The sequence below is a fragment of the Hevea brasiliensis genome, chromosome 9, assembly GCF_030052815.1.
Source record: "Hevea brasiliensis isolate MT/VB/25A 57/8 chromosome 9, ASM3005281v1, whole genome shotgun sequence".
NCBI lineage: Eukaryota > Viridiplantae > Streptophyta > Magnoliopsida > Malpighiales > Euphorbiaceae > Hevea > Hevea brasiliensis.
Window position 1 is genome coordinate 33689639 of NC_079501.1, and position 27510 is coordinate 33717148.

At 30.4% G+C, this 27510-nt stretch overlaps 1 protein-coding gene across 1 annotated transcript; it reads right to left on the reverse strand.

Moving 5' to 3' along the window:
* Positions 1 to 23522: 23522 nt before the first annotated feature.
* On the reverse strand, positions 23523 to 25557 carry LOC110656987 (6-phosphogluconate dehydrogenase, decarboxylating 3, chloroplastic). Its single transcript, XM_021814011.2, has one exon. The coding sequence runs from the start codon at positions 25430 to 25432 to the stop codon at positions 23945 to 23947; it is 1488 nt and encodes a 495-aa protein (XP_021669703.2). The 5' UTR covers positions 25433 to 25557; the 3' UTR covers positions 23523 to 23944.
* Between the last annotated feature and the right edge of the window lie 1953 nt (positions 25558 to 27510).

The following is a 27510-nucleotide window of genomic DNA, read 5'->3' on the forward strand; positions in this document are numbered from 1 at the left end:
CCATTTCTAATCGGTTTCTAATAAATTTAACTAGTTCTACTCAATTTCTGTTTCAAAAACCGTTTCAAATTACAAACCGACATAAATCCGTTTCTAAAGTCAATTTCTGTTACAATATTTTCTTGTAGTGCTTGGGGTTAGTTCTTTTTTACTTTGGATGCACTTATGCCATCGACTAAAGGAGATGAGACTCAACCTGTTTGGTCTATTAGAAGAAGAGTGGTAACTCCAAGGTCTCTCTTCTAGCTATGATCTTGGCCTATCAACCCTTGATGGTTGCGTTGCCGATGGAGCTCTACTACTCGACTTTCACTAATAAGACACTAAGAGACTATGTTTTACTTCTCCTTTTGAGGTTCTTGTCAAAGCAATGGGATGACCAGGCATTCTTAGATGTTTGTTTGCTAGTCTTCTTCCAGATGTTGGAGTTTTAGAGCAAAGGTCTATGCTTTCTTTAATTTCTTGCTTCACGTGACATTACTTGGTTGTGTTAGCTATTGTTTTGCTTAACTTAGGGTTTGTTGTGAGCCTTGGCCTTGTATTTTGTAAAGCCAAGCCTTTTTCTTTAGGTCTCAAGTTTCTTTTTGATCTCTCCGTGTGTATAGGCTCTTTGTCTGGGTTTTTAAGCATGAACTTTAGAGCAAAGGTCTATGCTTTCTTTAATTTCTTGCTTCATGTGACATTACTTGGTTGTGTTAGCTATTGTTTTGCTTAGCTTAGGGTTTGTTGTGAGCCTTGGCCTTGTATTTTGTAAAGCCAAGCCTTTTTCTTTAGGTCTCAAGTTTCTTTTTGATCTCTCCGTGTGTATAGGCTCTTTGTCTGGGTTTTTAAGCATGAACTTGTATTTCCCCCTTCTTTTAATGAATCTACCTTATGACAAAAAAAAAAAAAAAATTAAGGATGATGCAGATGAAGGTATGCTGATATTATGATGATTTGAAGTGTTAGAGGTTCAAATAAAGCTTTAAGATATTAAGGGTAATTGAAAATAGATAGGAGAGAAGTTAGCTAGGGAATTAGGGAAACAGAGGAGGGAGAGGCAAAGAGATAAGGAGGAGAAAGAACAGAGAGAAAGAGAGATGGTGGGAGAGATGATAGAGAGAGATGGAAAGAGAGAAAAAAAATTCTAATAATTAGTAAACCTTTAATCACAAATAAAAGGGATTTTAGTATAACCTAAATTAAATTTTAGAAAGTTTTATATTATAGATTAAAATAATAATGATGCTATTAAAAGATTTAAAATTAAAAAATAATGGATGGAAATTGCTCATACAATCTTTATTCTAAAGCCAATTGGACTAAAAGTACTAAACGTTTATGTGAAATCACGATTATATCTAAAACTTTTAATTTTATGTGAAATATCTAAACCTTTCAGATTTGTTAGAATTATAGCCAAAAAGTGAAATTGAATTTGAAAAATTAATAATAAATTATAATATAATACCTAAAATTTTATTTGATTAACAGAACAGTCCATTTTAAAAAGAAAATATATTTTATCTATCATTGATTATCATTAACAATTATATTTGATGCCACCGAGTAAAGTAAGGTCAAAAAGTCAACACTCATGTCAAAAATCCAACATGGCAGTCAAAAGACAACATTCATCTAAAAAGGTCAAGACTAAACTCAAGGTGGAACATATTCAATTCGAATAAAAAGGCAAGATGGTCTAAACCTAGACCGAGTAAGAATGATATTGCTCGCCCAATAAGCCAAGCAAAACCCATATTGAACAAAAGCATCATCAAAGATAGGAAAGCTGAATTTTTAGGAGGCAATATTGGGATATCAATCCAAGATTGCCTCCACAATTAAAGCAACGACTATTTTTCTAAAGCTTATAAATATCAGAGAATGACCAGGGATAAGGTACACATACATACTATCTCAAATCAACTCTGACTTTCTATCATCCTCTTATTATCAATTCACTGACTTGAACATAAGAGTGGTTGACCCTAGGGCCACCGACCTCACATCATTTTTGCTTTACAAATTTATGTGGCAACAGGATTGGATTCTTGAAGCTGAACGCAGTATCAATATTAAAATATGATTATTACTTAATAGAAATAAAACATATATATAATCAGGTGAACTAGTTATAGACATAAAAATGTAAGAACTCAATGGACCCACTCTTTTCTCTGTCCGATTCGAAGTGGTCCAGTTGAGTTTTTAATAATCGTAATACTTTATTCGTATAAGTGACAAAATAGATTGTCTTTTTTTTATATATATATTTCAAAAAATTCTATTACACTTTTTTTGAATGGTATTTTTAAAAAAGTAACTCCGTTAATTGATTTAGAACATTTATTCCAAGATAGTATACATATATATATATATATACATAGTAGAATGAAATTATTCTTTCCTCTCAACCATTGTCGCTCATTATGTAAGCGTTTTGTTATGCCACTATCAGCCAAGACTCCAATTGCGATTCAATGATATGAGCAGCTCACAATCTTAATTGTTTGCTAATATTCAATTTACCCATAAACGCGATGGAAATACATTAATGGGGAAGAAAACAAAAATTCTCAACGCCTTGAAATTGATATGCCCATTCCTAAAGCTGCAATCCATAAGATTCCTACTATTTCAATCTGCTGCCTTTTAGGAAGCTCTTGATACACTGGAGGTTTCAAGGAAAAATTAAATTAATGACGACAAAATTAAAATATAAAGAGTTTATTTGACCAAACGGTTATATGAGAGGCTTATTTAATTATAAATATTTATCATGATCCAAGGAACTATTAATCATAAATTTAGTGGCACTTTTATAATTTTCTTTTTATTAATTGATTATGAAATTAATTTATACGCTGTGTGCAGTCTCAATACATAAATACACATACATAATTATTCAATTAGTTGAAATTCGATAGCTTTACTTACTTCAATATACCCAATATATTGATCCGTTTAAATGATAATATAAAAATAATAGTATATTTTAATGTAATTGTTATGATAATTAATAATAAATAAAATATATATTTTAAATATAAAATTTAATTAATAAATTATTTTATTAATCAAATAAAATTTTAGTTATTATATTATAATTTATTATTATTTTTTTCAATTTAAATTCACCCCTTTAATTACAATTGTGACAAATATGAAAGATTTGAATATTTTACCTGAAATTAAGGTTACGTTTGAATTCTAATATTTGAATTTAAAATTTAAATTTTAAATATTTAATTTAAAATTTAAAACTTAAAATTAATAAATTTAAAATATTTTATTTAGCTAATGAAAAAAATTTCTATAAAAGTGTCTAAAAGTTATAATATTATGAATGTATTTAATTATAGTGGAATAGATATGAAGTAACTGAGAGTAATTATTTTAAATTTTTGTTTTGAAAACTTATCATAAAAATATAAGATTTAGATAAATTTAAATTTATTTTTATTTAGAATATTTAAATAATATATTTAGTGTAAATCTAAAATCATAGAGTGAAATCCCTCGATCTAAATATAGCTTAAAAATTTTATATATAATCTTAATTTTATACAAGTATTTGATATTTTTAGTTCAATGGCTTTGTTTGAGTTCATAATTTTGTGAATATATGATCTGCAAAAAGGGGAGAGAACAGTATTTAGTGTCTTCGCATAATGTTAAAATTAATTAATTGATATTCAAAATGTTAAATAATTAGGGAAGGTGGAGCAGAGGAAACAGCCAGTGGAGGGTGGGGGTGTCGCCAAAGACAAAGAGACAATGGGACTATAATTGACCAAAAGAAAATAATATATATATATATATATATATATATATATATATATATATTTGTGATAAAAATATCACATCAGATTCTCTGTCAGGGTAGCCACGGTCTTGTCAACCATTTTTTTTTTTTTTTTTTTTTGAAAAAGGGTTCGCTTTTCCTCTCTCTCTCCATCGTCCATTCTCCTATATAACCTTCGCCATTTTTCCTCTTTCTCGCTCACCAATTTCATGTCCATTTGTCCAATCACTACTTTTTGTTTTTTTTTTTTTCTTCTCTCATCTGTCCATCCATCCATCTAATCCTTCTTACATTGTATTAATTAATTATTATTTATGTCTTTCTTTAATTTCATTGGGTGTTGGACTCCTTAATCACTTCTTTACACGTGAGCTTTAGATATGGTATTGATGGTTTGGGATTCAATTTTCATGTTTAACCCATTAATTTCAGGTGAAATGCAATTTCACAACTTAAATTAATAAGTATAATTAGTAATTATACAACCGTGTTAAAAACACAATATACATTGCCATTTAGACTAGGTAGCAAGTAAAACTTACTCTCATGCTAATGTTAGGAAATTAAACCTATGGATATATAGTTCATTTCATGCATAACCCATGCCCCAAGACTTGCATATTATTGGTCTAACATATGATCACATTAATATAATGAGATTATATGTATTAGTTCTCGATCTAAATATATCTTATATTATAGAAATAAATTAATTTATTCTCAAAAAATATAAATCATGATAGAGTAGAGAAAGATCAATTAATCTTTGTCCAAAATACATATTATAATATAAAATAGCCGACTTCTTAGATAGGTGATACATGTTATTGAGTGATTTTACTATATTTATCATTTGAGTACTATGAGAGAGTATATTACACTGGTATAATAGTCCCTATACATAGTGTCAAGGTTTGTTAACGAACATGCTCATCACTGTGAAGAACAAGTATATTACGACCATTCGAAAAAACTTATCCACTTCTTCAAGAGGTCTTCTCATTAGAAGGGTGAAGTAGGCGTATGATGACCTCTTGGAGGAGTTGTAAACCTAACTAAATGATTATTAGGGTCATTTAATGTAATAAGGACATTATGCTAGGAAAATGAGTACTCTGGGTATTCATTCCTATTACCCAAGGGACAAGATGTCTAATCAGATAAATCTCCAAGCTGACTGCCCACCATTAATACTTTGAAAGTCTATCATGTAATTAGTACTAAAAATTAACACTTGTTAAACTCGTAATGACCGCCAAATTAGATGTGTTAAGAGTTATGATTACTTTATAAGAAGACATACCATAACGATTAACATGATCATAGTTGAATAGAATAGACTCACTTGTTATAGACAGGCATACGTGACTTTGTATTATTAACTCAATTAGAGTATATATAGGCATTTATAAACTTAGTTAAGACATTTCTTACATTTCATTCTCTTAACCTTTTTGACCCTTCTTTATTTTCTCTTCTTTTAACCTTTCATAACCTCGTATTAACTTAGTTATCAAAGTGTCAAGTGATTAACACCCTTTGATCCTTTGACCTTTTACCATATTGCAAAAGAAGCAGTCCTAGAGTGACCACATAAGCCCATACAAATATCTGAAAGAGGTTGTAGATGTATCCTAAGTGCCTGTATTCCACCCGTATCAACCTAAACACTATCAGGATTTCTTATACATGTATCCACCATCTAAGACACCACCCAAGACACCACCTGTATTAACGGTTATCAATGCCCAAAACATAGCACCACAATTTCCTTGTTTTTGTGCATGTCTCACGTCCACACAATGCACTCACACTGCACCTCTTTTTATTGTGTGTTCGTTTACTGTGATATATAGAGACTAATGACCTAAGCCATTTTTCCTTTCGGTGGCTTCACATGGAGCCAAATTGTTACTTATGTTATATAGACCCAAAACCAACTTCTTCCCGAGTTGTTTTTTTAGGAAAAAAAAAAAAAAAAATCTTCCCTTATTTCCACAACATGTGCATGGGGTAGCATTCTCTTTGGAAGTTACCACTTCCACCTGACCTCCCATCATGGGTGGATCCATCTTCCAACAATTTAATATTAAATTTAGGAAATTTAAATTTTAAAAGTATTTTAATTATTGTTGTCTCTTTTTATAAATAATTTATAAAAATATGAAAAATTAATATTTAGCCATTATATTTTAACAAAATTAATTACTTAATTCTTATATTTCAAAAAAATATATATACTATTTAGTTCATATATTTTATTTTCATTAAACTATTTAGTCCTCCGTCAAATTTATCGTTATTCATACTATTTAAACTACTATTTAGTCCCTCTATTTTAAGAAAAATAGTTAATTTATTCCTATATTTTGAAAAATACTACTATTTAGTCTATCTATTTTAGTAAAACTAATTAGTTAGTCTATATATTTTAAAAAATATAATATTTTGAAAATATATTCTTGCATAAAAATAAAATTTTGCTATTTGGAGATTAAATATGAATTTACATTTTTTTTAAATTTTCAACTCCTTAGACATTATTTTTATATTTTCTCTTCTAGGAAATAATTTTCCTTGATTACTTAGAAATTTAAGAAAACTTTTTTTTTTTTGGTCTAGATAGCTTGAACCATTTTAATTAGTGGATAAAAATAAAGAGACAATGAGGGAGAGAAGGGTATGAGTGTAGAAAAGAAGAAACATGGTGAGAGAAAAATAAGGAAGGATAAGAGAGAAATAAGTGGGAGAGAATTATGATAGTTTAGGTATAAAAAATAATTATTGGACTAAATAGTAATAGAGTTAAATTATAAGGATTAACTAATATATTTTTTCAAAAATAGAAACTAACTAATTATTTTCCTAAAATAGATGACTAAATAGTAGTTTGACTAATATTGACTAGCGAAAAAATTGATGAAGGGACTAAACACATTAACGAAAATAAAATATATTGACTAAATAATATATTTTTCAAAATACAAAGACCAAATAGTTAATTTTGTTAAAATATAGTCTAAATAATAATGTACCAAAAAATATTGTTATTTATTTAAAATATAAAATAATATTTTGTCAATTAAAAATATTAAATTTATTTTGTTTGATAAAAATTGGATTAAGTTGATTAAAAATAGTAGACTTTATATCATAATTTGATGATAATATTCAAATTGGATTTAATTAGACATTATTTGAAGAGAGTATTTAAATTTTATACTAAAAAAAAATTATTACACATAATTAGACATTATTTGAAGAGTGTATTTAAATTTTATACTAAAAAAAATTTATTACACAAACAATAATTGTGAAAAAAAAATCATTGGAAAAAAAAAACTCTTGGTAAAAAGACAACAACTCATATCTAGCTAAAAAACTCATGGTTAAAAATACAACTCATGTTGAACAGAAAAGTATATGGGTAAAAGAAAATCACTACAAAAAGAAGTAGCAAAAAATTTTACTTTTTTTATTTTATTTATTAGGATTCTCTTTGTGTCCATTTTATAGTCCATATAAAATTAATTCTGTAGAGTTCTTGAGTATCCCCTTAATAGTGTTTTTTTCAAGGATTGAATCTGAGTTCTCTCTTTAGCCTTTGTTTGGGAGAAGGTTTTTTTCAAAGAAATAAAAGGTTTTTTAAAATTTAAAAACCTTAAACTTGTGTTTGGGAAGATAAAAGATTTTGTAAAGTATGATTTTTGGAGAAGTTTGAAAACTTTAAAAAATCTCCATTTTTTAATCCATCTAAATTGGTGGGTTCATAATGTTTTTCTCTTTAAAACGTGCAACTACTTAAAAAAAGAAAAAGAAAAAAAAACTTCACTTTTTTTCAAACACTAAAAAATTATAAAAATTTGAAAATCATTAAAAACTTTATTTTGAAAAAAATTATTTTATAAATTTTTACTTTACCTCCTATCAAATAAAGTATTAAGAGTGCAAATAATTTTATCACTACACTCGCATTTGTTAGTTAAAAAATTTATATATTTAATTATCCTAAAACACTTAAGTTTAGTGTATAAGCACACTGGTAAACTCAAATAATTTCCTAATTACTCATTAATTATGCCCATAGAAGGCATAATTATGCACAAGAATAAATTTTTTTTATTATTATTATTTTAGCAGAATGCATAAGAATAAAGTTGGATCAATAATGCTGTACTTTGAATTTATTAAAGTGATTTTCATATCAACTCAGAAAGCAGACGTGATGCAATTCAAGGTCATTTCACCGCTGTAACTGTGTAACATCTCTAGACCTCTTTTGAGATGCTTCCGTGGGGCACATGTTTTGGAATTTTTTTTCTTTATTTTTCATATACTTTATCTTAATTAATTTAAGATTAAATTTTAATAATTATTTGTTTTCAATAATTACTGATATATTAATGAGGGCATCCTTAAACATTCCATTAATTTCAAACACATCCATGCTCATGCTTCCAACACTTGCAGAAACAAAAATTTTCACAAGAAATTAGTTTAACCGAATTCTGTTAATTATATGCAGATACTGTATAACTAGTGATTCTAACTCTATTATATTTTTACTATAATTTTTTTAATTGAATTTCATTGTAATTTCATTTTGTATATTTGTAAGTTGTCACAAAATGTTTTGTGCATCAAGGCACTAGTTTTAGTCCTAATTACCGTCCGATTTGAGTTTAAAATTAAATTAAATTTGATTTAATTAAATTCAGAATTAAAAATGATTAATTATTCATAAATTTGAATTAGATTGAAATCATTTTAGAGAGTTTTTTTTTTTTACTTTAATTTGAACCGAATTGAAACCAACCTTCTAAATTGTTTTAATCAATTAATTTCAAAAAAATAATAAAAATTATTTCAACGTTAAATTATCGCAATTATATTTGAATTAATCAAATTTAAGCTTTATTTATTTTATTTTGTAGAAAATAATTTATATATGAAAAATATTTTTCATATAAATTATTTTCTAAAAGATATTTTTCATAAAAATATTTTTATTATTTGGTTGTATTATTGAATTAATGGTATGTGTTTTATTTCATATATATATATATATATATATATATATAAAAGTGTTTTCAAATTTTAATAAAATTATCAAAATACAAAAAATGCCTCTATATTGAAATGACTTAATTTTCCTTTTTAACTAGAAAAATTTTATATTAACTCATTTTTCTAAGCGCCCCAAACATCTCAAACGCTAAAAAATGTTAACAATATTTTTCAAGAAAATATTTTTATAAAATAAATGGAGTCTTAAAATCAAAATTATTACCCTTAAATTAGGGTCAAAATCATTGAGAATGAGATCCAATGATTTGATGCATGTTAATTTATCTCAATTACAATTCGAAACTCTCTATTTTAACCTAAAATCAATCCTTTTCATTGCTGTTTTAGAGGGAGTTTAATGTATCTCAGTAATTAGACCATGTTCTCTTGTTCTTTCTTTGTGAGTTCTCTGATATTATTTTAATAAATTCCTTTAAAAAAAACCCCTAAAATTAGTCCAAAATGGAACCGTGCATGGTTACTAGCTCTTAATAATTTCCGTCTGGCCTACTCTTAATAATTTCCGTCTGGCCAATTATTGAATTCATCGTATCATATATTGTGAGGATTATAACCTTGATAGCTCGATCATATAACCATACCAATCTTATAGTTGTTGGTTTATGTCATTCAGTGGCTTAAATAATTGAGTTTGGTATGAGTCTTGTACGCGTGCTAAATCTTTTTATCACATGGGAAATCTACTGATAAATTATAAAACTAATTTTATATGGGAGGATTTTTCTTATTTACGCTTGACACAATATATATAAGGTACTTACCTATTAAATATATAAATACCATATATTTATATTTTAAATTTACAGTAGATCGAATATAGACAATAATTTAACTAGATAGAGATGCCCAGAAAACACAAGGAATTATTGGCTCTTATCCATACAATATGGTATTAATAATATGTATTTTAGTATTAAATTTTATGTAAATATATAATTTAAGAAATAAAACCTTATCTCTTCGCTCTATATGTGTTTGTTTTCATATATTTGTAGCTATGTGTAATATAATTAATATGCATGCAAGTGATTCCACAAGAAAATGATGAAATCCAGATGTGTATGTGTATGGAAATGGGGCATGATGTTGTATAATTGAGGCTCTCTTTGGTTTTCTTGGGCATTATAATGAGTGGATTTGAAGATATAGATTAAGTTAGGGGACAACTTTGGCATTCCAAGATCTTCTTAGATATCTAATGTACCCTCCGTGGGGACTATGCTTAATTTTGCTTCTCATTACTCTCTTATCTCTTGCTGAATAAGAAAAACAATTCATCATGCTATTTTGTCACTTGTTATATCTAATATTCCACTTCATTAATCATTTTACTTTGTTTTCTTCTTAAATTCTAATTGGACGGTGCTTTAATTAAATTTAAAAAAAAAATTAGGATTGAGGGTTAAAATTTGAATAATAAGACTTTTATTTTTTTTAATAAACTTAAATTTATTATTGATAGATCTACTTTATCTTTTAATTTATATCATTATGTAGAGTTGATTTCCCTATAAAATTATAGTTTTCTTTCCCTTTATGGTTAAATATAACATGCGATCACTTAATTTTATGAATATTTTCATAAAACTAACTAAATTTTAATTTTTTTTTTTATAAAACTCACTAAATTTTAATTAGATTTCATAAAAGTCACTATGATCGAAACTAAAAACTTTCAAATTAACTTGCTGACTTGTCAAATATTTTATAAATAAAATTACTTTATATTAGACAAATGATCCAAAATCCTAGTTGATTTAGAATATCATTTTCCTAATTTGAGTGGGAGAAATACTCAATATGATAGAATATTATTTTCTACATAGAATAAAACTCCTATTTTAGTGTTATGCCTAAATTGAGTGGGACTCCTAACTCATTAGAATTGAAGTGACTACCACTATAAATAGAAATATTGTAAAAAAGTTATTTAATTTTGTCCATAAAGAGTGGTTTTGCCTATGAAGAGTTGTTTCGCCCATTGAAGAAAGTAGCTTTTCAACTAATGATGTAAGGCTATCACACATTGAGGCTTTACTAGTTATTGAGGATTTGGTTCTGTCAATTGATAAGGGCTCTTACCCATTGCAATTTCATGGAGAGAAAAAGGCTTCGGCCTAAGGTCGAGAAAGGACATAGAATTCAAGAATAAGGAATTATTGTTCATTGATGAGAGGGTTCTTGCCCATATAGTGGAAGACACCCTTTGTAGTGTAGCAGTAAATATATTAGATTATGTCTAGAAGAGATTAAGTGAACTAACTAATGTATTTACTGTAAATAGTTTATAGTGAGTGATCTCTTGGATATAATTGGGTTAATGGTTAGTATAGTTTAAGTTAGAAATTGATAAATATTTTATTCATTGATAGTAAAAGATGGCATGCCCGTGGATATAACCCTATGTAAAGAGAGTAAATCACGTAAATATTGTTATTTGCTTCATTTCTTTGTAGTTTATATACTTTTACAATGCACAATACAAATACATAAGACGTATTCAGCTACTCCTCGCCATCAAACTTCTCCCCCTTCTCTTTCTTTTCTCCATCAACAACTACTAGTTAGGTAATTTTATTTGTTAAATAGTTGATAGATCACTAATTTAACTTGAAAACCTTTAATTTTGGATCATAATAACTTTTATGAAATCAAATTAAAGTTCAATGACTTTTATAAAAATATTCATAAAATTAATTGATCACGTATAATAATTACTCCTTTACAAGTATTATTAATTATCATATATTTTATGTGAAATTATCTATTAATTTCAAATTATCATTGATCAATTTTACAGAATATATGTATTTTTGAAAAGACAATATAACAATTGTGATGAAAAACTTTACTACAAAAATATTAAGATATCGAAACAAGTAAAATAGTCTTATATAATGTTTAAAGAGACTAGCCTTATTTTACAAACTCATTTTTTAAATGAATGTCCTCAAAATTCAAAGAAGACGGCAAAATTGATTTAGCAAATTTATCAGAGCAGTTATTTGGATCTTGAAGATGCAAATGTGGAATCTTTATTCTCCGAATAAGAAAGTGCTAATCACAAGATAATATTTGCTCTTGAAGAAATTTTCGAAGACAGAGAGTTCTTCAGAAAGAGCAGCCATAGAATCCTTTGAGTATCTCATTATTCATACTCTTAACCATACTTCTCAGCTTAATTAGCAATACCAATTTCATTGGTACACATCCATATTCTGTCCTCCAAATATGATAGGCCTGTATTAAGAAAAAAAAAAATCAGCTTTTAGATGGTCTTGGTTTTTTTTTTTTTTTTTTTAATTCAATAGAGGTTCAAAATGGTCTTACATTTATCGTGAATAATTTAATTTAATTGATTTCATTATGATTAATTTTTATATTTGTAATAAAAAAATTCAATTTTTGAACTTAAAAAAAATTCTTTAACTTCTATTTAGAATCTAGAATTGTATAAGTATTCAATTTAATTGATTTTCTTTTAGTCAATTATTATATTTAAAATTAAAAATTTTATTTTTAAAAAAATTATTTTCAAAGAATTGAATTATTTATTACAAATGATTTATTTTGAAAGAAGTCATTAAAATAACAACTTAATTATATTTATAGCTAATTGACTATGTAAAAAAACTCCTTTTGTAATAATATAAAAAAATATATGAATATTTAATTTATGAGTTGTATTTATTAATAATGAATTGATTCAACAGCTGATTCGAATTGTGTCTTTAGACTACAAGCTCCCATTAACAAAAAGGAACGTGAAAAGAGAAAACACAGAAGAACATAACAAAGTATAGACAAGGCCAATGCACAAGATTGTTGTATTTCAAAAGTAAACACGAAAGATCAAATAAAGAAACATTAAAAAAAAAAGACAAAAAAAAATCCCACGAAGCAGCAGAGATACCTCCCTTCGTAGACGGGGGGAATAGAGAGGGTTGCAGGCAAACGTCACACACAAATTAAGAGCAATAGAAGAGGAAACAAAACAAGTACCAAGGCAACCGCAAAGCCACAAACACTCCACAGGCCTATTTCTTGCCTTATTGGACAAATGGGGTTGTCCCATGAAATGACCTTACGCTTGAAACAGGGTTGGCTCAGCTAAGCTATCCACCAGCTGTTCCTTTTTCTTTGTTTTTCTTGGCTTTTCCGTCCTTTCTTGTTCCCATTTTTTTTCATCTATTAGTTTATCTTTTCTATATCATATTAATTCCCATATTCTTGTCATGATGGGCTTTCGCCTGCCTCACATGCTTTGGTCTATTAGTCCATTGGAAGCTTTCATCTTTCTCTCTTTCTGCACTCTGCGTTTTCTTGGACTTTCTTTCACTCGTCTTTCTTGGGTCTTGCAGTTTCAAATTTCAGGCTTTAAAGTTGCTGCAATCGCTTTCAAAATATTTAGAATCACATGTCTCTGGGAAAGATTATGAGCCTTATCATATATTTATTCTTTTAATTTGATAAAACAGAATTTATTTGGTTGGAGATAAAACATAATATATAAATTATAAATTAATTTTAGATATGAAAAATTATATATCAATTTCTACAATTTTTTTACGAGAAATAATTAATTTTTTTGAAATTTAATTTCAATAACAGAATTATTCATCTGTTTAAATTTACAGTTAATTTCTTTATTATTTTTTCAATTTGAAACAATTACGTTTTCAAATTTTATTTTGTTGATAAAATAATCAATTCATCCAAATTTATAATCAAATAATTATTTATTTTAAAATATAACATACTAAAGTAGTTATATTTAAACAATATTTATTTAAATAATTATATATTATAAATAATTGTTTAATTATAAATGTATTTACACATCTTTTACTATATAATTAGTTAAATGTAAAATACTAAAAATAGTTAATTATAAAATAATATGCTAGCTTTTCTTAATTCTAAATAATTAAAAATAATAAATAATGTGATTTTCTAAATTCTTAATTTTTATATTATGGCCTACAATTTTGTAAAAGAATTAATTTTGTTTATAGTGATTTTTTAAATAAATGATTAATTATAAAAATTCATTTAACAAAAAAAAAACATGAAAGTTTAATTTTTTTTGTAATTTAATGTAATTTATTTTGACAATACATAATTATACATAAATCATTTAAAGTTATAATTTATTTATAATTTATAAATATTTTCAAAATTTATAGTTATAATTATAATCAAAATTTTATTTTTTTTATATAAACATATATAAATTATAATTAAATTCATCATTTTATATTTATTAATGTTATAAATAAATAATTATTATAATAATTATTTATTTTTAATTATTCAAATATATTGCTTTGATATTATCTGACTTTTACTTTCAAACTATGATCCAGCTCACATGTTGATTATAAGGAGGGCACTTGTTTGAATCATGTTTGAAGTCTTAAGCTACATATCTTTATATAAATCATATCTCTTCACACACATTAGAGTGCTAAGCCTTAATTTTTCATAAGGCTATAATTAAGAGCTAAAAAATTAATTATTGTCCAATTCATCCTCTTGACGTACTCTTTGTGATATTGAATTTGCATACCGTTTAAACACTTTAGTGGGATCCATTATGGCTAGCACTTCTAACTCTATTGGTATTCCGACTCCTTTATTTGAATAGCACTCCATCACAAGACCACCATTATTTAAAGATTCCAATTATTCTTTTTGAAATTTAGGATTAGAAATTTTATACAATAAGTTACATTGATGCAATAAATCTTACTTCTTTTCCTCAATTTCAAGGGTTTGGCACCCTTCTTAAATGGTGGAATCAATCATTTGTTTACTAGCAAGTCCAAGGTAAATAGCAAAAGCTTTATATATACAAAGTCATATCGTTTCTTAGTTCACACTCTCACTTTGGCAAGAAGACATTTTCATTTCATTTGCTTATGCTAAGTTTAGTAATAAGTTAGCATAAAATTTGCTTATAAAAAAAGGAAGACATTTTCATTTCTCCAATCTCTCAAATACTAACCTTTTCTCAGCAAAGATAGGGTAGAAATTCATTGCTCATAAAAAAAGTTGCAGATAAGGCCAATAAGCAATAGACAACAATTGTAACACCCCTATTTGTATAGCCTGGTATATTTCACTGTTCCGGTGACCGATGTCGGTCCGGATAATTAAGGGGACTAGAACCATACTTAAGACAACTAGAGAAGCCATAAACACAAATAATTAGTAATGTTCAATTAGTTAAGTATAAATAAGAAAAACAGAACATAAGAAGTTAAACGAGCCGAGAGTCACAGCGATAGGTGACCTCCTTGGGAACGACTACGAAGTCATTTTAAACTCAAATTTCGAACCGTAAAATGTGACGCTGCGGTCCTTAGGACCATTATGAACATAGTGGAAAAGAGAAAATCACGAAAAGGAACTGTTAAGCTAGTTAAATAATTAGGTCAGGGAGCCGGAAGAAATATGGAATTATTTGCAAACCGGGATGAACCGGCGAGGGGCAATTTGGTCAATTGACCCCGAGAGCTGACTCCTGACCTAACTGTCAAATAAAATCGGAGAAAAGAAAATTTCAGAATCGAGAATTAAATTAAAGAACTAATAGAAAAATAAAAAAAATAGAAAAAAAAAGAGAAAAATGAAAAAGTCAAAAGTGATGACATCATGCATGAGATCATGCATGATGCCAAAAATAAATTAATTAGTTGAATTATTTAATTGGACTTTTTGTGGTCTTCCATAAGCCTAAATAAATAAAGAAAAGAAAAGAAAAAAAAAACAAAAATCCTTTCTTCTTCCACCTCTCTTTGCCGCCCCACTCCTCCCAAAATTCTCCATGGAAGTTTCTTCATTAAGCTTACACTTAAGCTTAATTTTCTCCATTTAACCTTTATAACTTCCCTAAAAACTTCACTAAAGCTTGTTATTACAACTTGAGAAGAAGAATTATAAGAAAAAAGAAGAGTTAAAGATAGGGTTTGAAGGATTTAAGAAAGGTTAGTGTGCTAACTTACCATTTTACTTCTTTAAATGCATAATTAGTTGTGAAAGAGAGCTTAGAACTTGATTAAATGAAACAAATATGGGGGAAGGACCATTGCTGAAATTTTGGTCTGGTTGAAGGGAGTATGAATTTCATAAATTTAATGAGTTTGAATGAGTTTCTGGATCTCCATTAGTTGAATGATTAGCACTAAAACCATTAAATGTAGTTAAATGCATGAGATGAATAAGTTAGGGTTTGAATGTTAGGGTTTGTGAACCAAATTTTAGAGAAATGTATAAATGATATCGTTCACCAATTGTGGACTGAAAAATGGTCAATAATGACCAAAGGAAATGTGTGGGAATTGTTAGAATGGAAGTCAAATTCGTAGGTCAAATGGTCATGCTGCTGGTAGCATGACCAAACCAACTTTGAAGGACCAAAACGGAAATTTTACAAGTCCAATTGATATGCCACCAATTGGGAATGAAAATAGACATAAAATAGCACAATTTTCATTGAGGAACCATGGCCAAAAACTGACTAAAACCTAGTGAACCAATTGACCAAAGTTGGATAAGTGCAGGCTGCCACTGCACAAACTGACCAAATGAACAGTATTAGTTCATTTGGTCATAACTCGAGTTAGGCAGGTCAAAATGACCTGAAATTTTATCAGTAATTAGATAAGATATAGATCTAAAACTTTCATGAAGAACACCAACCCAAATTAGGCCATTAACCTAATCAAATTATTGGGCAAAATTGAGTTACTGAACCTGCAAAACTGCAGTTTTCCATTTGAACAGTAAAGTTCCAATGGTTATAACTCTCTCTAGAAAACTCTGATTTAGGCGATTCTTGAACCGATGGAAACCTAAGACATAGTAGAACATTTCGTATGAAGGAAATTAGACCAAATTATGGACTTAACTTGATCAAATTACTGAACAAAATTGGATCAAAAATCTGCCAGAACCAAAATAGCAGTATGAACAGTGCACGTGAACAGTAATTGTATTTTGGCTATAACTTGAGCTACAAAACTCCAATTGGGGTGATCCAAAAATGAGAATACACTTAAGACAATAAGGAACATTTTCTATGAAGGAAGGTTTGCCTAATTCTAACAGTAGATTGACCAATAGAATAGTGCAACTAAGAGCACCAAAACTAAAATTTGACAATTTTGCAAAAAGGACTTAAGCTTTAAGGAAATGACCAAAACCAACAAGTTTGGTGACCAAAATGTGGTATGTGGGTGAAGTTGGAGTTCTCATACCTATTAAGCCTTAAAAAGTCAACAATTTGACTTGAATAGTGTAATGAATAGTAACCCGAAACACAAAAACTTCGAGAACGTCAAAATTAGTACATTAAAGCTAGGTAAAAATGAAGTGAAATTTATTTTTAGATTTATGCTAAGTTATGGTACTGAAACACTGTGAAACTGTGTGTTTCAGCTGAAAAAGACTTGAAAACTCAAAGAGACTGAGTCAAGACTTCAAGGCGACTCCAGTCAAGTTTGTGCACAATAATAATTGTTTAAATATTTTAAATCTCAAAATTTTGACTTCTTTGATTAATTATGTATTGTGTTACCATTTTATAATCTTAAATGTGACTTTGGAAAGTGATCAGATTTCTCATAAATTGTTTGCATAAATTGTTTTGAATGGATTTTATGTTCACACTTAACATGACAGTACCACATTATTCCTCCTCCATTTATGGGGTTGAGATCGTTTATTTTCCTCCCTCTCTGGCTTGCCAGTTGAGGTTGTAGATCGGATGAGTACTCATTAGCTAGCTAGCCACCTCCCTCATTGATTTCGATTAATGGGGTTGAGATTGCTTTTATCGTGGTGTACAACGCGGCATTGATCGAAAATTTTGTGTCATTGCTTAAGTTGTGTATGACTTTGGCAACACTGTGTTTATGAAATTGTTTGACTAAACTGTGTTTAATAGATTATTTGACAAAATGGTGTTATTATGAACTTTGATATTTATGAAATATGATTGACAAATATTTAAATTGTGTTTGGCAATGAATGATCTATTTATTGTATTTTAATTTTTTATTGTGCACCACTGAGTATTTTTATACTCAGCGATAGCTTATTTTGCTGTCGTCAATAAGAGCAAGGAGAAAGCAGCAGAGTGAGCTGCTGTTAAATCGAGGACTACTCTGACCATTTTGTACGGGTATTATTTTATACCCTTGTAGATAATCTTGATGTAAATATAAAAATGTTATATGTATCAATGTAGTTGAGCAGTTGTAAATAAATTGTAATAATATTATTTTGGATTCTCTTCTGTAAATTTAATATTTGTACATATGAATTTTTTGCTTTATGCTTTGTGAATGGAGATATTAAATATTTTGAGATGAGAAATCTTGATTTGTATTGTGAAATTATTTTGAAGTGCATTGAATTGAGATGATTAAGTTGTTGAAGGTTGGGAGTTGTGAAATATTTTTGGAAGTGTTTTTTTTTTAGGTATTTGAAGAACTGTTTTCTCCAGTTTCAAACGGAACTCTGTCAAAATTTTTATAAAATTTGCGGCAAAATTTAAATGGACAAAAATTTTTACTAGTCTTTAAGCTTTGAATAAATGGTTTTTAATTCTCACTAAAATGCTCACCACTTCCAAAATGTAAGAAAATCGTTTTAAAATTCCTTGTAGGGTACTTAATGAGTTATCGGTAGGTGAAGTTCGGTAGTTCATTAAGTATTCTACGGGATCATGTTATGCCTTACGGAAGGGTAAGGTGTGACAACAATAGGGATAATTATCACACGTGATAACTAAATTTATTGAGTGCTTTCAAAATAAATCACTGAACTTTATTTTTTTTTTTTATGAAACTCATTGAATTCAATTTGATTTCATACAACTCACTAAACTGAAAATTAAAGATTTTCAGGTTAACTTATTGATCCGTCAACTATTTTATAAATAAAATTACCTAACCAGTGGTTACTGGTGGAGAAAAAATAGAGAAAGGGGAAGGATTGATGGCATGGGGTGTAGCTGGATGCATTTTATAAATCTTATTTTCTTTTTTTTATTTATTCAAGAAATTAATAAAATAAAGTAATTTTAGTTGTAAAATAGTTAGCAGGTCAGTAGGTTAATCTATAAATTTTAATTTTTCAGTCACAGTGATTTTTTATTAAATTAAATTGAAATTCAATTAATTTTATGAAAAAAATTAAAATTAAGTGATTTTTATGAAAATACTCAAAAAGTTAAGTTATTGGATGCTACCTAAACAAATAAAAGCTTAGGCCTAGCCTAAATATAAAGAAGATCCCCAATGGATGACACAGCCCCTAGCCCCAAAGAAAAGCCCATACATTGAAACACATAAGCCCTTCAGATAAGGTTAGACCTGAACCAATGAGCAAAACCGGTAAAGCTTCTTCACCCCAAAAAGTAGAAGGGAGCCTAACCGCCCCCTACAACACAAAGCCAAATGAGCTGGCCAACCTTCAAGCTAATCAACGTCGAAGCTCAGAGAAGGTGATGTAGACCTCGTATCCATAAGAACTTGTAGATTGAAGTGCAAATGTGGCCACAAATAGAAACCACAATTTAGGTCATATTCTTCAAGGGTTGTAGCACTAACGAGACAGGGATCCTTCTCAACTACTATGAGAGATGACATGGCAAAGCCCTTGGTATTCTTAGTCTCTTGTAGCCATTAAAAGGACCAAAGGCATCAATGAAGCACTGGAATGTCCCCAAAGGTGCTATGCAGATTACATACCCCTAGAGTAGAGCCCAAACAACCGTTAGAAAAAGCAAACACAAATGAGTAGAACCACTATTTTTAAGTAGAAAATGCAAAAAAAAAAAAAAAGTTGCACTAGATCTCTCACAAAGAGCACAAAACTTGCATGCAACAAAAAAAAAAAAATCACAAACACTGCCTCCAGGTGAGGAGAGGAAACCCACGTCCAAGTTGGGGAAAAGAAAGCCATCTCCTACCTAGAAGGGGCAGGGAATGGGCATGAAATTTGGCAGGAAACAAGATCTTGTATCTTAGAAACTAAAAAGTGAAAGAGGAAACCAACAGTACTGTTTTGGTGGAAGCGTATATAGATTACCAAATGGTATAGCATTTCAATAACGCATCCAAAAAAGCAAAATGTTCAATTTCACCCTTATAATTATTGAGAAAGTTCAATATTTTAGGTTAACCTAGAAGTTTCAATTTAAGTTTAATTTAACCCAAAAATTAAAATTTATAGGCTAAATTTCTTAATTTCTTGATTTAAGTAAAAAATTAAAAAGTTTAATTTCTTAATTTTTTAGCTAAATTTTTTTATTTAGGCTCAAAACTTAAAAAAATTTAATTTTCTTGTTTTCTTAATTTTTGTGTTAAATTGAACTTAAATTAAATTTTTTTTGATTAATTTAGACAAAAAATTAAAAATAAATTAAATTGAACATCCTAATAAATATAGGAATGAAATTGAGTTTTTAAGTCCATCCAAAAATCTAATAAGAAAGTAAGGGTTGAAGGGGGAATATAATCTTTCCGATTATTAACCACTTTTTTTATAAGCAATTATTAAACCTTATTTTTATTATATTCCGATTTATTTAGCATATCATAGAAGACGACAAATAATAATAATAATAATAATAATAATAATAATAAAAAGAATAAAAAGAATAAAAAAACATAAAACATGCATGATAGGTAGATCATGTTCGCGTTGCTTCCAAGTGCAAAGGTGGTGGTAACAAAAACATTCTCATAATTATCGCTAAAAGGGATAGTGAATTTTCATTGATCAGCAACATTTGTTCATGTGAATCTTTTCTATATTAATTAAATCATTAATTAGTAAACTTTCTTCTTCACTGTAATTGTTTATTATCATCAGTGGTTTGAACAGTGGAAAAGGCTAAAATTCTTTCTCCTTTTCAATGAATCATCACCTTGTTTATATATGGAAACCCTTCTTTGTTGCCCACAACGGCCGGCAAGAAGAATTTTAGGCATGCCCTTTAACTTATATACCAATCTACTTTTAAGCTTACGCATTATAAGCATCTGATGAACTATTAATAATTCAAGAATAAGCAAACTTAATTAATGGATTTTATATATATATATTTTTTTTTGTTAAGTCATATCAGACAAAGTATAATAAGCTTTTAATGGCATGTCTTAGTTTCTATTTCTTGCTTTTCTGGAAACATGGAAATGTGGGGGCTTTGTGTTTGGTTATATAGATTGTGAATATACATTTTCACTAGGAATTTAACATGAATATATTACTTCCCAAACAAGTAACAAATGCAAATTCTCCCTAGCCTCACTCGGTTAGATGATTGAAAGCATATTTCTTATCTAATAGACTTAGGTTGGAATTCCCACTTCGCAGTCCCGTTATTAAAAAGATGCTAATTCTGATGATAGGGAATACATATGTTTCGTATATATAATTTTCCTGATACTATTCATATGTATCTCTGCTAGCTGCTGCAACAGTATTACTGCTAAGTATATCTTTGTCCGTTCCACCTAATCGGAACAGGCTTCTCATTGCTAAAGATGATGCAACTGTGAAAATGGTGTATAGTGCTCAGGTACTTACATTAATGAGGTGTGCGCATGGTTCTGATTTTGGTTCAATATTTATTTATAAATCAAAATTGAATTGAAATTTTATTATAATTTTAGCTTATTTTTTAATGTTTTGATTTTTGTTGGGTTTAGTTTTCAGTAATTCAGTTCTTAATTAATTTAATCTAATTTTAGTTAAATTTTAAGTTTTTGAAATAATTTTATATAATTGTTGTCATGAAAAATTATATTTGAAATACAGTTTTAAAGTTGATTATTAATAAACAATATATCATATAATATATTTTTATTTATTTCATAATTATATAATTTTTTTATAGAATAATTACATAATTTTTATGCATAATAATTAATGATTAATCATATTATGTAATATACTAATACATTTATAATTAAAAATTATTAGGTAATTTAATGTCAAATGTGTAGCATTTAGTGAAAATGAGACATTTCAACAAAGTGAAATCGATGAATCAGCTTAATTTATGTTACTCTTTGGAAAAAAAATTTAAAAAAAAAATTATATTACTCTCAACACGAGGGTCACTTCTTCGTCGTGGTTCGAGTGGAGAGGAAAGAAGAGAGCGCCACTACGCAGAGGCAATGGTCTTTGCGGATGATAGGGTTTGTGCTTAGACTAGGTGGACTCGCTTTGGTGGGATGTTTTGGGCTGATATCTAAGAAACTTTGGAAGGCCTAGACGATTCAAGTAATGGACAGACAAGTTGAAAAAGATTTGGTTCTTGAAACCATATGGGCTGGTAGTACCAGTAGGTTTTCCATGGCTTGTGTTCTTTCATTCCGTTCTTGCTTCATTTTGGTTTCCCTTCTTTCTTTCTTTCTTTCTTTCTTTCTTTCCTCCTCAATCTTTGGGTTAAGAGAATGAGGTATCAAATGCAAGGCTTGCTAAAATCTGTTCTTATATTTGCCTTCAACAGCTGACTGGGATTCGAGTATTGTGGACTGTTGAGGCAGTAACTGGGAGTCTGAGGGAAACTTAAATCGTACTTTGCATTAGTTTAATCAGAAGACTAATGTTAATAAAACATTATGAATGCAATACACGTTTGGTTGAAGGATAATCAATCCACTGAATCAAACACATAAAATTCTAAATAAACTTTTTAAGATTCCAAACATGGCGTTTGTGAATTTGCATACAGCCTCTAAACACTTGCATCATTGGGGTTGCTTTGCAAACTTGGTTCCGTAGTTCAAGGCAATGGAATGAAACATAGACCATAAATGAATAGACAAATGATGCCAGTAATATGAGAGAGACACCCGACTTGAAATTCCAGGACAAGTTCACAGCAAAACTCAAGAAACAGCATGCAACTTTTATAGAGTGCTATTCAAGTAATTGTTCTGAACCGATCCCTAATGATTTGTCTTGAATGATTAAATAAATAATGCCCAATTCACAGCACGGCCCTACAGCTCCATGATCCTTCAATGGTATGGTTAAAGGTTAATGATTTTCATGATATGCACAATTCAATACCATAACAAAATAAGAATCACCTTGTCATTGCACCGCAGTCTCCAGCCCCCCAGTGTACAGCAGCTTTAAAATCTAAACAGTGGATCAACAAACAAAGACTAATTGGGAATTCTCTGAGAAGGCACTGAAGGCATGCGTTTAAAGTTCTTTGTTACTAGCTATTGCTAAATTGCTAGCAAGGCTTCCAGTTACATTTGTCCCTTCATGATGACCAAAGTCAAAGCCAACCTTCTAATGGTAATAGCCATCCCACTAAGGGCACAGCATTCTTCACTTCACAAGAAGAGGCCTCCTATCAACTACATGATCAACTTGTATCTAACAATCTCCAATGTCTTCTATAGTTCTGAACTATAGAAGAAATTGGTGAGAACAACATAATATTAAAAAAAACAAAAATGTTTCTACAATAACTTCACACATTTTTTAGCTTTTACCAATAACAACCTCCTTAACTATGAATATCATCACGTTAAATGCAGAATATATGGCAAATGAAAGCAAAAACTTTGCATGAAAATAATCTAACATTGAAGCTACAACAATGAAGTGCTTCAAAAGCCCTTAGAGGCACTAAAAAAAATCATCATTTGGTATAGAATAGGAAAGATCAATCAGCAAGACTTGAATTCTGACAAAGACAAACTAAAAAAAAAAAAAAAAAGAGCATCTCAGGCACATGCCTTATAGTGCTCCAAATCAAATAGCCTCACAAGAGATGATAACATTATTGAGACAAAGCAAAGAAATAAGTGTTAAAAGAAAAAGTGAACTCTATCCTGTCTAGTTCAAAGTGAACACCTTATAGATCCCAAGAGGCATGCGTTTCTTATTAAAAGTAAAAACCGTGAGGCTAACCAATAATTGCTCTGCGTAGGCAAGAGAATCCTCAATGAGACGTACAACCATAATTCAAATAGAAACATCATCAACACACAACTGAAACAAAGAAGGAACCAAACCATGAAAAACTCAGTTGAAAGCACCAACACCAGAATTGCTCTTGCGAGCAAGTTTTGTCCACTCGGTATGGAATGACCCAGGGCGATCAACCCTTTCATAAGTATGTGCACCAAACAAATCCCTCTGGGCTTGAACAAGATTTGCTGGTAGCCTAGCACGCCTATAAGTATCAAAGTAAGCAAGACTGGCACACATTCCTGGTGTGCTAATACCTGCTGAAATAGCCAAACCAACAACTCTTCTCCACGCTGACTGCCTCTGAACCATCTCCCTAGCAAATTCAGGATCCACAACTAAGCTAGCCAAATGGGGATTCCTTTGATAAGCCTTCTTAATCCTATCCAAAAACACTGCCCTTATAATACACCCACCTTTCCAAATCCTGGCCAATTCCCCCAAATTCAAATTCCACCCCTTCTCATTGCTCTTAGCCCTCAACAAGTTCATCCCTTGGGCGTAACTACAAATCTTGGAAGCATACAATGCTTGCCTCACATCATCAATCAACCTCTTCTTATCAATACCACTCTTAACAGTCCCCACTTCCTCCTTTAATCCCGCCTCCTTCAAAACCTCGGCTGCGCTTTCTCTCTCCTCCTTCAACCCACTCAAATACCTACAATCCAAAGAAGCAGCAATGGTTGGTGCAGCAACAGAAAGCTCTGCAGCTTGCTGCACAGTCCATTTCCCAGTCCCTTTCATTCCAGTCTTATCCAAAATCTTATCCACCAAGTCCCCATCTCCATGCTCATCTCTAACCCTGAAAATGTCCGATGTAATCTCAATCAGGAAGCTCTCTAGTTCTCCCTTGTTCCACTCTGAGAAAATCTCCGCCAATTCCGCGTTGGACAATCCGCCCACATTCTTTAACACATCGTAGGCCTCCGAAATCAGCTGCATATCACCGTACTCTATCCCATTATGCACCATCTTGACAAAATTCCCTGAACCCCCTTCACCAATATAAGTTACACACGGCCCATCTTCAACCTGGGCAGCTACTTTCTGCAATATATCCGTAATATTATTGTACGCTTCAAAAGACCCACCAGGCATCAAAGACGGACCGTGACGAGCACCTTCCTCGCCGCCAGATACTCCCATGCCCAAATAAAGAATACCCTTGTCATTAACTTCGTGGATTCGCCGCTCAGTGTTCTGATACCACTCGTTACCACCATCGATGATACAATCGCCGGGCTCCATGTACTCCGACAAGGAGGCGATGGTCTGGTCAACAGGGGCGCCGGCTTTGACCAGGATGATAACGGATCTTGGCCGTTGGATAGAAAGAACGAAATCACGGGGAGTGTAGTGACCCGTTAAAGGGAATGTTCCCTCGTTGTGGGCGCGGTGGATGGTCTCATCAACCTTGGAGACAGTCCGGTTGTAGACGGAGATAGGGAACCCCTTCTCGGCTATGTTGAGGGCCAGATTCTGACCCATGACAGCGAGGCCAGCGAGACCTACGCGAGAGAGAGCAATAGAGGCCTCCATAGATGAAAAAGAGAAGTGGGTTTTGGCGCAGAGAGAGACAGAGAGAGAGAGTCGGGGGGGTAGGTGAAGCAAGAGCAGGACTCGTCGATTTAGTGACAGGTTAGAAGAGAACGGAGGCAGTGGCATAATAACTACCAACAAGATACGACGGCGTTTTAACTGGTCAGACTCTAAGACTCATGAGAGAATATTTTCAAAAAAAATACGCCCAACAAATCGCATTTGCAGACAAAAAGGTTCTCTTTTGGAGTGCTCTGCCGTGGCCACCATGTGGTTAAACTAATAAGTACGAGATTATTATTATTATTATTATTAAAAGTGAGTTTTTTAATTATTTTATTTAATTAAAATTTAAATTAAAAAATTTATAAATTTTAAAAGTAATTTTAATATTGTTATCTACTTTTAAAAATTTTGGAGCTACTAATAATCTTGGCAATCACTTCCACACGTGAATATCTCAATGTGCAAGCCACATATCACATTTGGCTGTTATTTACAATTTCGCAGAACCAGATTTGTTAGTCTGTCTCTCCCCTCCAACTACCTCTGTACTAATAGTAATAAAAATATATATATATATATAAAAAAAAAAAAAACTGACTAATCTATGCAGGTAATGGCAGGAACCTGGAGCTGGCTGCTGCTTATTTTATTCATTTTTTATCAATTTAATTTTTAAGGTTGCATTTATTAAATTAACAAAGGGGCAGGGAGTTCAGGCCCTCTTCTTTCTCTTGAATGGCTGCTCGAAGATGACAGACCTTTCACACATCATCTCAACAAAGTAGGTTAACGGATCTAAACATTCTGTTGTTCTTGCTAAGGAAGAAGACAGGAGTAGTTGATCGCATGTCCCCAGCTGAAATCAAAGAATTTGCATCTTATATTTTAAGAAGAACCTAACCCACATATTCCTTGGTCTAGATTGTATCTAGCAGAACCAACAAAGAGTGTTGGATCTTTTGGGATAATTGCAGTATGAGATCTCAGAACATGAATCCCGTAGCGGAGCATTTGGTCGATATCTAGACCTGCTTCGTGTCATTCATCTTAAATAGCTATTCTTGGTCATGAGAGGGCGTTAAGCATGGCCATTAAGCACATTCACATTGCCTAAATTTCAATTTCACCATGTAAAAATTACGCAACGTGCTAATCAGGCCTAAACAAAATAGAATTAAAAGCTGGAGGGAAATCAACATGGTGGGTCAGAAGTAAAACTGTCTTTTGAGACAAAGTTTCCATCACATATTCCTGCAACATTCCGGACATGCAGTCAGCAAAAGAATCACATCATTAGGAAATCAAATTGAGTAGAGATGAAAATTTCTTTGCATGAGTGGGCTGGTTGCTGTATTTGCATTGAAGAGATTATCCAACAGATATCAGCATCTTGATAGCACAGACGCAAGTTGAACCCCTGGTTTCTGTGCACCACTTAGATTAACACCTCTTTCTCCAATATGAGTGAGGTCTCCATATGGAATTGGAAGCATCTCTAACTGAAGACTGCAGATCTTCCACTTAGTTTGAAAAGGAAACAAATTTCTGAAGATAGCATGTCTTAAAGTTAGTTGAAAACATGCTCATCTGACTAGTAGTAGCACAGTACTTATGAACTCAGTTATAACACTATTGACACGCACAAGATTAACTACCAATGATTTAACTCTCATTTTACCTCACAGATCAAATAGAAAAAGTTCTATCTTGTGGGATGATCCCAAAATGTGAATCTAAGTCCTGAAACCCAGTTCTGGAAATGCGAAGGCCAAATATAATGTTTTATACTTTCATTCCCTCTGTAGTCTCTACCCAGCACAAAAAGAAGGCGTTAATAAGAGCATCTTTCCACAGCTATTACCATCAATAATCCCAGTTTTATGCCTACCTTCAATTATGCAGCTTATCACTTCAAGTAATGGAGAATTGGGTTGATAATGATATGTAACCTGTTTTATATACGACATTTGGATTCCCCGTAAAAGATTTGAGAAGGGAAATTGCATAAGTTCTACATTTAACAATCATTCCAAAGCAAATGAAATTTGAACTCAGCTTATGCATGGCAACCC

Excerpts from the sequence above, each read along its gene's own strand:
- LOC110656987 (XM_021814011.2), bottom strand. The coding sequence starts at position 25,432 with ATGGAGGCCTCTATTGCTCTCTCTCGCGTAGGTCTCGCTGGCCTCGCT.